Raw genomic sequence first — 13386 nt, 5'->3', positions numbered from 1 at the left:
GCCGAAGACACCAAATTGATCAGAAAATTCACTCAAAAGTTACAGCTGTTTGAATATTTACATACCATTTTTGTATGGACAGCAGCCAAAATTGTATGGAGACTTGTATGGGTGAACCAATGACACAAAATATCTTCTTTGGTCAGAGGGAAGACCCCCACAAAGTTTGAGCCAAATAAAAAAATACAAAAAATAAAAGTGGTCGATATCGGCCGATTTCGTAAAGAGTTGCTCTAGTCTAAATCGATAGGTATACATGAAGGTTGGTCTCAGAGCCATACCTCAGTGAGAAAGGCAAAACATGACACAAAACCCGATCGAATTTACCCGAAAAAGAATGTTTTATATTCATCAGCCAACAACAGAAATTGGTGAACCTCCCCTATCACACACGACCAAAACCAAACATTTTTTGCTCACTTTCTTCAGGATCATACGTTTGCAATTTGTCTGAAGAGTACAGCCTCTTGGTTGCATTGCTGTATTGTTCTAAAGTGAGACGACTTTTTCCACTCGGTAAAAGGGTTGTAGGATTTTCCTTTTGCGTAACGGTGAGCTTACATCGACAGAGATTTTACCTTCCTTTAAAAATGATCCGCAATGAAGACAGGACATCAGCGTTTCCTGTGCACATCAAATATGGATGGACGAACGGATGGATGATGGACAAAAACCTTCAATTTTTCCATAGTGTTTCGGGTAAAAACATGGAAAGTAAGTTCTATTCATGTAATCTTGCAAACGTTTCTTAATCAAAGCTACGCAAATTTCAAAGCTGTTTAGAAAATCTATAGAAGCATTTTAATGTTATGGTGCTAATGATGAAAACTACAAAAGTAAAATGAAAATACTCAACAAAAAAGGCGATACCTATTGAACCGGAAAATTAAAATATCATCATTATAACCAGTAAAAATTTGTATTAATAAACGCTTTGCTTCTTTTACCCTCATAATTGGCTCTATTTTACCATGATTGATTCCACCCCAAACCATTTCTTCGGACCATTTTCATCCAGCGAACTGGTTGTCGAATCCAATACCTCTTTCAGCCACGCTTGATTGGCTGGTATTCTAATTCTGCCACATCCAATCAGCATCGATTTCAGGGGAAAGAAATTTACATTTATTGGACACCACCGACCGTGCATCGCCGAGCTGTCCGGCAAAGCTGTTCAAGCTCCATAAAATCTAAGTAAGTCCCAAAAAAAGCTACCCCAATCCCTCTCAAGGTCAATCCGTCCTAGATTTGGGGCCGGATTAATCCTAAACTCCAGTCCATCAGACCGGACCAATTTCTCCACTTTCCGAAAGAGAGTCGTCTCATAACGTATGTCCAACCAAGCTCAACCCTTTTCCGAAGATTTTTTTTTCACAGCAATTTTTTCCCTCTTTTGCCCTCATACATAACCTAAAAAGAAGCGATTTGCTGAAATTGGAAAACTTTTCACACAAAGCCCCTTCGGCGTTCACTCTAGGCCTACCACTTCCCCCCAAAGTTTGTTGATCCTCCGGACAACAACAGATGTCATAATTTGAAATGTTGATTCGGGAGTCGGACCTTGAGTCCCTCCACCAAAACCCTATAATGAACGGACACCGGAAGTAAGGTATGGGAGAGGGTAGGGATCAGGGAGGTCCATTCTGGAAAATTTACTCCCCAAAAAAGAGCCAACTCTGGTCGAGCGGAATTAGGCAGACGGTTAAACCCTTTTTTTAGGGGGCACTTCCCCCTCTCCAGCAGGGAAACCATTCCGGCAAAGGTCCCACAGTAAGTCCCATCAAAGTGGCATACCAAATGTGTTTTGCCTTCATCCATCTCGAGACCAAGAGGCACCGCACTGTCGAGAGGTACAGGGGAGTGAGAAAAAGGTGGGAAAAGTTGAGTTGGTTGCGCACGAAAAAAGTTGGTTGAGACCAAAATAGAAGAAAGTTTTTAGGAACATCTTCCAAAAAACTAATACCTAAAGTTTGTTAAAGCCATTTAAATTGAGGAGTTTTTTTAGTAGCCATTACACATTCCATTGCCCTTTTAGATATTGTTTTGAAAATTATGCCGTTTCATAATGTATACAACTTTTTTACAAATAAAATTAAAGATATATAATCATTTTCATGTTCTGTTCTTTTTTTATCAAGGATCACAAACTCAGTATAAATTAAGAATGGATTATGCACTTTTTTCTCTTATAACTCATGCTATTAATTAAACAAAATTAAATTCGATAACAAAAAAAAGCAAATTATTCGCTCTACAGCATTGCCTTGGCGTTCTCGATTGCGAAATTCTTACTCGAAACTAAGTGTCCGAAGGCTTGATTGTTGAGGCAATTGCAAAACCTCTTTTTACACCTTAGCTTCCATCCACCCCGGGATTCGAACTGACGACCTTTGGATTGTGAATTCAACTGCCTACCAGCGACTCCACCGAGGCAGGACCCAGGGAGACGACTCCTACACCTGGACTGAGCTATTGACCTAACTTAAGGGTTAGACCGGGGCCAACATTTACTTCCCCATCCGACGGAAGGCATTGTCAGACAAATCTCGTCTCGAAAAATGCCACCGGGACCGTTTGAGATTAAACCCAAGCCGACTGAGTGAGAGGCAACCACGCTTACCCCTACACCATGGTCCCGGATTAAATTCGATAACACCGCCCAACATATTTCCTGCGCAGGCTATACTCGAAGGGAAGCATGAAGTTTGGGGTCCCCAAAAACACGTGCACTTAGATTTTTTCAAAAATATTTAGACAGGATCGAATCGTTTTTTTCCAAAGTGCAAATAAACAACCTTATATTCTTAATTGAAACAATTGAAATTTTCAACTAAATTGTTTTTTAATAGAGCGTCCAATTTCCCGTCCCGGGAATTCCCGGGATTTCCCGAAAAAAAATATTTCCCGTTTCCCGGGAATTTTGTTAATTTCCCGGGAATTCCCGAAATACAAGCAGAAGTATACATTTTCCTACCTTTTTGGCACCAATGTTTTGAAATTATACAAAAAATAGTAATTGGAGAACCTGATTTGATTTTATTTATTTCGTTTATTTAATGCCAAGGTTTAATTCAGATAATATTTATTTCTGAAGCACTCACCACTAGGAATATTGTTTGCTTATATGTTGGACCACAAAACATACGCTGTTATGGAATGAATATAAACTATAAACTATTTTATTTTTCACAACCTTTTTTAATGTTTTTTTTTTGTAATATCATTTGAAAATAAGATATTTACATCTTCCGGCCAGGATCAACATTGAGATTTGTTTGACTTTTTTTACCTTGAACATGTAGGATGGAAATTGAACTGATATAATTATTTTTTTTTAAAGTTTTGTGTGAGAAGAATTTGTTTCTAAGTATTCGAAAAATTACAGATTGAGGTTATAAATTTATGAAGCACGTGAGCTACCAAGGGCGTAAGAGGGTTATATATTAAAAAATATCGTTGAATTACAATCACTTTTAAATACTCAAAATTATTTTAATCTAATTAATTTATTATGCTGAATACCATATAATTAAATTCATATCATAAAACCATGAAAAACCATCAACAAACCAACTTCGTATCATATGAAATTTATCCAAAGAATGCAACTATATTTCAAAAACTCGCTCCAAATATTTGAAAACTTTGAGTTGTGATTTCATGAAATAGTGTTTCAAGTTAAAAGCGCTAGAAATTAGATTTTTAAGGTGAATTCAATGATTATTCATTTATTCACAAGCTGATTTTTTTTGTTTTTTTTTTATTATTTTAACTTTATGGTCACTGAGACAAATTTAAAAGCAATTTTATGGTTGTGGAGCATAGAGACTATCCAAACACTTTGATTTAAAAAATCCTTCTCAACAAAAATACTAATAATATTTTCTTTCATTTCGGACGATTTGAAAGATTTAAAAATTATTTTCTCAAAGTTGCATGATTCTTTACAAGCAGTCAAGCCATTAATTGATCCTCACACTCATTTTGACCATTAAAGTTGCTGTTCTATACTATTTCGTTGCAAAAGATCAGAAACAGGAATAGAATAATTTTTGTTAAATGTTAAATTTCCCGGGAATTCCCGGGATTTCCCGGGAAATTTGTTGAAAATTTCCCGTTTCCCGGGAAATTGGACGCTCTAGTTTTTTAATAAAAATTTATAAGTAAAATTTTATCGTGTCCACTTTCTTTCCGTCCCAGACCACAGTGAGTAACGCCAGTACTAAAACTCAGAATAGAAGCCACCAGCAGCAGCTCGCACTTTTTCCGGGATTCCTGCAGCCAGAATGGAGAAGGAAGGAAGAAATTCACCTCATAAAGGCGATAAAAAGGCTATCCGATTTAGCTCCGGCTCATTTATTATTCAGGGCAAAATAACGATACTGCCACCCACTTGCGATGGGGCTTCTTCTTTTCTGGCTTTCCCCTTGAGGGGATTTTTCACCTGTGGGTGACGGGTGGGTTTTCCTCCCCCTGAAAGGTGCTTTACATCGACGTCGCGACGCCTTTGCTTTCACGTGTTGTGTTCGGTCGCGTGGCATTTGGTCGGATGATCTTCTGCTCCGGAGGGTAATGAGGCAAGTGGCATATCGTCATTTTTTGTGGATTGGTTTTGGGAAGGTACGGGAAATTGTGTGAAATTCTAGGTTGAATAGTCCTGAAAATTGGATGCCCATTTTGGGTGCCTGGGGATGGTTTTTTCTTGAAAAAATATTTATCTGTAAGTTCGTTGTACTGTTGTGTTTTTTTTTTATTTGGTGAAAAACAAAGAAACTGGTTCTAAAAATTTCGACCAAAAAATGTCAAAAAACTTTAAATAACTTAGATATCATCGTATTTCTTCTCCTCCTCAGGTGATGTGCAACAGTGGTGAACTGCGAGAAATTCCCCTCAAAAACATGCCCCTCACAGTAGAAACTCTAGCCCTGCAGAAGAACATCTTCCCGGTGATCAAGAGTGACGCCTTCCTGGGGCTGAAAGCTCTCCGAAAGCTGTCCCTCGATCGGAACAACATCACCACCATTAAACCGTTTGCGTTCCGTGGACTTCCCCGGCTACGGGACCTCTCGATCCAGCACACCCCGCTGGCCGTCGTGGCGTCGTTTGCCTTCGCCGGCCTCCAGAACGTGTCGCAGATTTCGCTGTGCCACAACAAAATTCTTCGCATCGAGGCGTACGCGTTCGCCGGTTCCGCCGGCATCCGGTTGCTCAACCTGGCGGACAATCCGACCGTGCTGGTCGAGACTAATGCGTTCTCCAGTCTCAGCTCCGTGGATCGGCTGATACTGCCCTCGGGGATCCGGAACATCTCGCAGGACGCGTTCTTTGCGCTTGATATGGTATGAATATATTTTTTTATTTTCTAAATTTAGATACAACATTTGAAAAACAAAATATGCACAATATAACACTTTGAAAGTATTTTTAAAAAAGTTGAATTTATCTTTGGTTTATTTTTAAAACAGTCATGAATATTTATGTTGCATAACCGTCACTTCCGCTTTATTTCGTGTCATTTGCACTTTTTGCACACTTCACATTCATAACACAAAAATCTTACAAATCAGAGGCAGTTTTTTAAATAAAAGTTTGTGTCCATCCCAGTACCATATCAATCCTGTAATTTAAGTTAAATTTTGCATCCTGATTTTTTGGGACAATTTTGAAGAAGGGAGATCATTTAAGTTTAATTTGTTTTTTGGAACATCATGCTTTTAAAGAAAATTATTAAATTATAATAATAATTGAAAATGTGTGATTTTACCACTTTTCATATGTTATGTAACTTTTTCAGTCTAAATTGAGATAAAATTATTACAGGCCGTTGCAAATATTTTTTGAAGTTTATGTCCCTCGACTCTGTTCAAAGTCGAGGGGGTGGGGGGGGGGCAAAAAAATAAAAAAAGTTAAAAATTGAAATTACAGGCCACGGCGTCAACATTTGAATGAAAACAGCGTTTTAAAATGCATCGTACACCTGTCCAGTTGTTTTGCAATCATTGATTTCCAAAATTTCTAAGTGCTGACGATAATTTTATTTATGCGAGAAAAAAAAGCCGTGCTGTACATTGTAATTTAATAAACATTCAAAATATTTTTAAACGAGTCCAAACATGTCAAATATGATTATCAATGCAGAAAAAGGCGATTTAGATTGTTCTCAGTTGATTAGACTTATATTTCCATTGAAATTTTGATATTTTTTAATAACATATTTTTTTGCCCCCTGAGCAATTCTCAACCAAAACCGGAAATTGTCTAAGAGACATTGAAGATTGGACCTCGGGTTGCTGAGATAGAGCCGCTTTAAGAAAAAGAAACACGAAAATTGAAATTTTCCTAATCTCACAAAAACAACCCACCATTTTCTAATGACCATATCTCAACAAATAATGGTCCGATTTTCAATGTTAATACATGAAAAATTCGTGAATTTTCCGAAATCTTCGATCAGAAAAATTTTCCGATCTCTTCGAAAAAAATATTTTGAAATTTTTAAATCAAGACTAGCATTTTAAATGGGCGTAATATTCAATGTTTGGCCCTTTTAAAATATTTTTTTCGAAAAGATCGGTAAATTTCACGAATGTTTCATGTATTAACATTGATAATCGGACCATTAGTTGCTGAGATATCGTCATAAGAAAATGGTGGGTTATTTTGGTGAGATTAAGAAAACTACAATTTTCGTGTTTCTTTTTCTTAAAGCAGCTCTATCTCAGCAACCCGAGGTCCAATCTTTAATGTCTCTTAGACAATTTTATAGCAAATTTTCTGAACTTTTAAAAAAAAATATTTTTAGAAATGGTCACTTATGGTCACTATTTTTAAAAATTGAAAAACTGCAAATATTTCGCTAAAATCAAATTTTTGGTGGATATATCTTGAAAAAAAATCTGTTAAGTACTTTTCGATTGCAAATTCAATTTTGCATTAAAAAATAATGTCAAACTTGTTTTTGCATGAAACTTCGATTTTTTCCAAAAATCACTATTTTTTCAAAAAATCATAACTCGGCGGCAGATTTTTTGACCATGTTTCTCTATTGCTCAAAAGTTGCGGATTTTTGTCCCCTAAAACATATCAAAAAATCTCGAAAATCAAAAAATACGTATTTTGGGAAATTGAGTTTTAGTAAAAAAAAAAGTTGATAAAAAAATCTGCAATTTTTTTCCGTGTACCTATTTTTTCTCAAAAGTCCTCAACAATACCTACAACTTTGCCGAAGACACCAAATTGATCAGAAAATTCACTCAAAAGTTACAGCTGTTTGAATATTTACATACCATTTTTGTATGGACAGCATCCAAAACTGTATGGAGACTTGTATGGATGAACCAATGACGCAAAATAGCTTATTTGGTCATAGGGAAGGCCCCCACAAAGTTTAAGTCAAATAAAAAATACGGCCGATTTCGTAGAGAGTTGCTCCCCTGATTTTTCGGACCAATTTTGTAGGGGAGGGTGACATAAACTTTGAAAAATATTTGCAACGGCCTTAAGAGGTAAACATAAAAAAATTTAAAAAAAATCTAAATTTGTACAATTTGGCATGGTACTTTAAGCCCTTTTGATGTACCTAAATATAAGACATTATAAAACATTATAAGACAATATACGACAGATGCTGGAGATGCTGGAGGATGTTGAAAAAAGTAAATGGGGGTTTAAAAATATCAATTTTCAACAGTAATTCTGAAGTTTTTCAAAACAACTTTCAACCAAAAAAGAGAATATAATTTCACCAAGTTTTATGAAATACGAACAATTTTCAGATTTTAAATGTTTTGGACCTTAAATTTTAATGTCTGTACCTCGGAACGACCTAACAATCCAAGCAAAACCAAAAAAAATGCCTGTTAAGTTTATTTTATCAATAGACAATGTCGCACTTTTAATGCGTAAAAAAAGTACGAAATTCCTATATGCTTGGAATTTTGGCTCCTTTCCTAATTTAGTAATTCGAAATACTCAATGGAGCACCGGATTCGAGTAGAGATCCTAAATAGGGAGACTGGTCGAAGTGAATTTGACGTACCCAAACAGACACGAGTTTGACGTATCCAAACGAGCTTTTGCCTTTACGCCCAGCAAAACTTATCAGCGTTGCCAAGCTAAAAACATACGTTGCCAGGTCGATTTAGCAAACTTAGACCAGTCTCCCTATTTAGGGTCTCTAGATTCGAGTGGTAGAAATGACAGTTCTCCCATAAGGAATACATTGAAGAAAAAAGCAAAAACTGCACGAATGGAAATGGTCCATCAGACTATCTGCAGCGCGAAGTTTTATAATTGTTTTATAATTTTTAGCACTGGCGGAAATGAAACTCGAACACGATGTTCGCAACGCGCTGATCTAAATGTTGTTTCAAAAAATGCTTTTAATTGTGTGTACATTAGCCCGGGTCAAAAAAAATAAAGTTGCTCAAATCAAAAATTATATGAGATTGCCCGAAAGAGTACTCAAAATGGAGGCTCAGGCCAAAATTTCAGCCCATTTGGTTGAAAACTGGCTTGCCTTGAGCAGGAACAAGTTTAAATGGGAATTAACCCGTAAAACTGGAGCATTTAGGTAAATTGCTCGGTACAAGTCAGCCGTTAACAAATGACGACTTTTGCATACCATGAGGTCTAGGGGATGGTCCGGGAACAATTCCCCCGAAGGGTGCAAGACGATCCGAGGCCCCTAGTCTTGCCTTGAACCGGATTCATTCCGGCGTCGCAGAAATTCTCATGGTCCCAGAAAATGCATAGGGAAAAATCAAAGCACACTAAGAAGGCTGCCTCGATCAGAGGACGCCACATGGCAATCAGCCACCACGTGGCAGGAGGGTATCATCAATTTTTGCTTTTAAAGTGGTTTTGTTATTCCTAAGATACTTTATTCAACCATGTATTTGATCAAAAACACCTTATCAACGCTAAATATAATTTTGAAGCCGAGTTTGAAGTTATTTTCCTGCCACGCGATGGCTGATTGCCATGTGGCGTCCTCTGATCGAGGCAGCCTTCTTAGTGTGCTTTGATTTTTCCCTATGCATTTTCTGGGACCATGAGAATTTCTGCGACGCCGGAATGAATCCGGTTCAAGGCAAGACTAGGGGCCTCGGATCGTCTTGCACCCTTCGGGGGAATTGTTCCCCAGACCATCCCCTAGGACCTCATGGTATGCAAAAGTCGTCATTTGTTAACGGCTGACTTGTACCGAGCAATTTACCTAAATGCTCCAGTTTTACGGGTTAATTCCCATTTAAACTTGTTCCTGCTCAAGGCAAGCCAGTTTTCAACCAAATGGGCTGAAATTTTGGCCTGAGCCTCCATTTTGAGTACTCTTTCGGGCAATCTCATATAATTTTTGATTTGAGCAACTTTAATTTTTTTGACCCGGGCTAGTGTACATGATTATCAACACAGCATCATGGTGTATGTGTAAGAAAACGTGGATGTCTCGGTGGATATCTCTATATATCTGATTATTGAAACTGAGTTCTATTCCAGTACCAAATTGTCTCACGTTTGAAACAAACTCGTCGAGCAGTTTTATTTCTGTTTCAAAATACTGCTTGAAAAATAAAACTGCAACTCCGCGTTGCGGGTGATCTGTTCCAGTTCTATTTGAAAAATGAAACAGCTAGAACAAAGTAGAGCCAAGTTGCAAGTAGTCTAAATAAGGGAAAGCGCCAAAATTCCTAGAATAAAGGAATTCTTTTTTTTTAAATTTCAATGTAGATATTTGTTTCAAATAATCATAGCTTCTTCAAGTAAATAAAACAAATTTCGGAAATTCTCTCTTTTTCCCTCAGGTCGGCTACCTGAAGCTCTCCTTCATGGACCTGTCCGAGGTAAGCGCGTTCACCTTCCGGGGGCTCACGAACGTGAAGCTGCTCTCGCTGCAGGAGTCCGACCTGGGCGTCATCAGTGCCAACGCGTTCGACGGTCTGGACCACGTCGACACGCTCAACATCCTGAACAACAAAATCGACGCCATCCACGAGCTGAACATCACCGCCGTGAACCACGTCCGGACGCTGCGGCTGCAGGGGAACCACCTGCTGGAGACGCCGGAACCGGGCAGCATCACGCTGGAGGGGCTGGGCGTGCTGCACGTCGTAGGGAACTATTTTCCCTGCGGGTGCCACATTCACACCCTGCTCGATAGTCCGCTGGCGAACGGGAGTTACGCCTCCGGGGAGGACTTTCTGTCCAAGAACTACTGCATTTCACCGCTAGAGGTCAACGGACTGCAGATGGCCCAGCTGGACATCTTCGCCATCGGCCGGTGCCACGAGCAGGTAACCCGGGAAAACCTGGAAGCATCTGGTGCGGCCAGCCTCGCCGTGTCCTTGGATCACTTCCGGTGGTGCCGGGGGTCCAGCTCGTGGTGGTGTGACCACAGCCGGATAAATTATTCAGCCACAGTCGCACTGCTGCACCCGTACGGACTAGTACTGTTAGCTTATTTTAAATATTTCAGGCTCAAAATCAGTTGAACTTAATGGGTTTGCCTGTAGCACGTGATTGTAGTGTGAACCTTCCCCTCCAGCAAACAGCAACAGCAGCTTAGAGAATTATGTATGTGTGAATGTGTTTGTTGGAAGCGTTTGTGTGAATGTGTGCCCTGCGGGGCCTGGACAAAATGGGTAGTTTGTTTTCAATAATGTACAAACAAGTTCTGTTTAAAATATTTAATAGAGGCGAATAGAAGTGTGAGCGCGAGTAATTATAGCGATGATGACGATGCAGCAGCAAAAACAGCAGTAGCAGTAGAAGTGTAAAACTGTTATGCGGAAGCTTTACGTGGAAAACTTTGCTAAATGGATTATTTTACACAAAGGTGGAGCTTAATGAACGCTTTTGTTGGTGATTCTATTAGCGTGCACTGAAATGAAGCTTCTTCACGACTAAATTAAACGCTACAATTGGTGTTTTTTGTAGATGCCGAATTCATCACAATTATGCTTTTGCTGAGTGGGCATAATTATAACGGGGAAATTGATTCCAGGGACACTGAATCTGTTAAAATTGATGGGAAAATTGCACCTCAATATCAAAATCAATACGACTTAGTTATTTTGTTAAACTGAAATATCAAACAATATATAAAATTTACCGAATAATTTTGAATTGATTGACCGTATCCAACTTTCAAACAATTCCTATATGCCTAAGAAGAATAACTTATGTTAATACTTTTTCTAATCTCATCATGTGTCAACGCCAACCTACATATATCCACAACAAAAGTTTATCATCAATACCAAACTAATATAATAAATTCATGACTTCCCACCTAGCAAAACATCAAAACCACCAAAAGTCCAGCCCTATCACGCTGCCCAGCGTTCTCTAATTAATTCATTGCAAACCTCAAAAGCCACACTTTTCTCGCCTTCCATTTTTCCACAGTTTCCCGAGGCCAAAGCCACGGCTGCAAACCTCCCCCTCTACAGCTCCATGGCTTAAGTTGACTTACTGGCCAGCCAGCCAGCCAATCCCGTGCTGTAGCATAGTGTAAATATTAAACTATGCAACAGATTGGGACCACCATCATTGTTTGTTCCCCGCCCTTCTTCCCTTAACCTTCCGCGGTCTTTGGGACCAGGAAAATTTCAGCTTTTTTTCCCCACCCCGGATGCTGCTGATACCGGCGTTCTATTGCAGGGCAGCACCACTACACCACATAATAAAATAGCCAAAAACCGCCCTGAATCCGCATCCATTTTAATTAAAAACTAAATTTAAACTATGCATTAACAATGCAAAGTGAGCCAACCAGCAATGTGCTGCCAGCGTGCAGTATGGAAACGGCTGGCCGACCGAACGTGTTATTGGAACTGGTTGCGGGAAACGTTTCGATCCGCTCTTTAAGTTGAGTTGATGTAATTTGTAGCTCTTTTCAACCCCTTAACCTTCTTTTGATTTTTATTTGCCTTTTGTTAATTTTCATCGCTCATATACCATTTTTGTATCTTTCCTCTTTCATTTCATATTTCTCAATTCTCATTTATTATTTATCATTTCTCACTTCGCTTTTCTCTTTTCAGAATCGTTCAATAATTTCCGTAATATATCATTCAATTTGTTGTAACTGATTTATTTTCATTTTACACTTTGAGCTGTGCTGATCAGAGTTATGAGTCATTGAAGTATCGATAAAATCCACAGAAACTTAAATTCATACACAGTACATTCCGGCCTTTTTCTGTGCTCTTAAATTCCGGCGTGCCAGTGGCACGAATTCCATTTTCGCTAACATACACTCACGCACCAACATTCCTGACCGACTTCAAAAGGACATGGTCACACCACCCACACCAGCCCGTAATCCTAAAACCAACAGTTCAATAGGAACTTGGAAAAAATGTAATAAACAGTGTATTCGTGTCACCATTTTTTGTGCCTGGTACAGTTTGGCCGCATCAATAAATTCAATCATGTGACGATATAATATTTTTGCAATCTTTTCAAATTACTACATTCAGTTTCACAGACAAGCTACAGTTTCTCTTCAGTTTCTGCAAAAAAAAGGCAACACAAGCGAATTCTATTAACATCACTAACTTTGTAAGCAGATCGTCACTATGGTGAAATCTTGTCACAGAGCTCATTTGAGCAACTCTCTACGAAATCGGCCGATTTCGACCATTTTTATTTTTTGTATTTTTTTATTTGACTCAAACTTTGTGGGGGCCTTCCCTATGACCAAATAAGCTATTTTGTGTCATTGGTTCACCCATACAAGTCTCCATACAATTTTGACAGCTGTCCATACAAAAATGGTATGTAAATATTCAAACAGCTGTAACTTTTGAGTGAATTTTCTGATCAATTTGGTGTCTTCGGCAAAGTTGTAGGTATTGTTGAGGACTTTTGAGAAAAAATAGGTACACGGAAAAAATTTGCAGATTTTTTATCAACTTTTTTCACTAAAACTCAATTTCAAAATACGTATTTTTGATTTTCGAGATTTTTTGATATGTTTTAGGGGACAAATCCGCAACTTTTGAGCCATAGAGAAACATGGTCAAAAAATCTGCCGCCGAGTTATGATTTTTTGAAAATATAGTGATTTTTGGAAAAAATCGAAGTTTCATGCAAAAACAAATTTGACATTATTTTTTAATGCAAAATTGAATTTGCAATCGAAAAGTACTCTACAGATTTTTTGATTAAGGGCTCCGTTTTCAAGATATAGCCACCGAAAGTTTGATTTTAGCGAAATATTTGCAGTTTTTCAATTTTAAAAATAGTGACCATGAGTGACCATTTCTAAAAATATTTTTTTTGAAAAGTTCAGAAAATTTGCTATAAAATTGTCTAAGAGACATTGAAGATTGGACCTCTGGTTGCTGAGATACAGCGGCTTAAAGAAAAAGAAACACGAAA

The 13386-nt window shown here is 38.2% G+C and overlaps 1 protein-coding gene across 1 annotated transcript in view; it reads left to right on the top strand.

The window, feature by feature from the left end:
* The window catches only part of LOC6037403 (chondroadherin), a 133168-nt gene extending 120444 nt beyond the window's left edge, over positions 1–12724 (top strand). The window contains exons 3-4 of the mRNA XM_001847268.2: positions 4854–5339; positions 9804–12724. Of these exons, the coding sequence (XP_001847320.2) occupies positions 4854–5339; positions 9804–10490 (1173 nt within the window). The 3' untranslated portion in view covers positions 10491–12724. The remainder of the gene's footprint in view (positions 1–4853; positions 5340–9803) is intronic.
* Positions 12725–13386: the final 662 nt, after the last annotated feature.

This window comes from Culex quinquefasciatus, chromosome 1, assembly GCF_015732765.1.
Source record: "Culex quinquefasciatus strain JHB chromosome 1, VPISU_Cqui_1.0_pri_paternal, whole genome shotgun sequence".
Lineage (NCBI taxonomy): Eukaryota > Metazoa > Arthropoda > Insecta > Diptera > Culicidae > Culex > Culex quinquefasciatus.
Note: the sequence above shows the minus strand (reverse complement) of the source record. Positions and strands in the feature narration are given on the sequence as shown.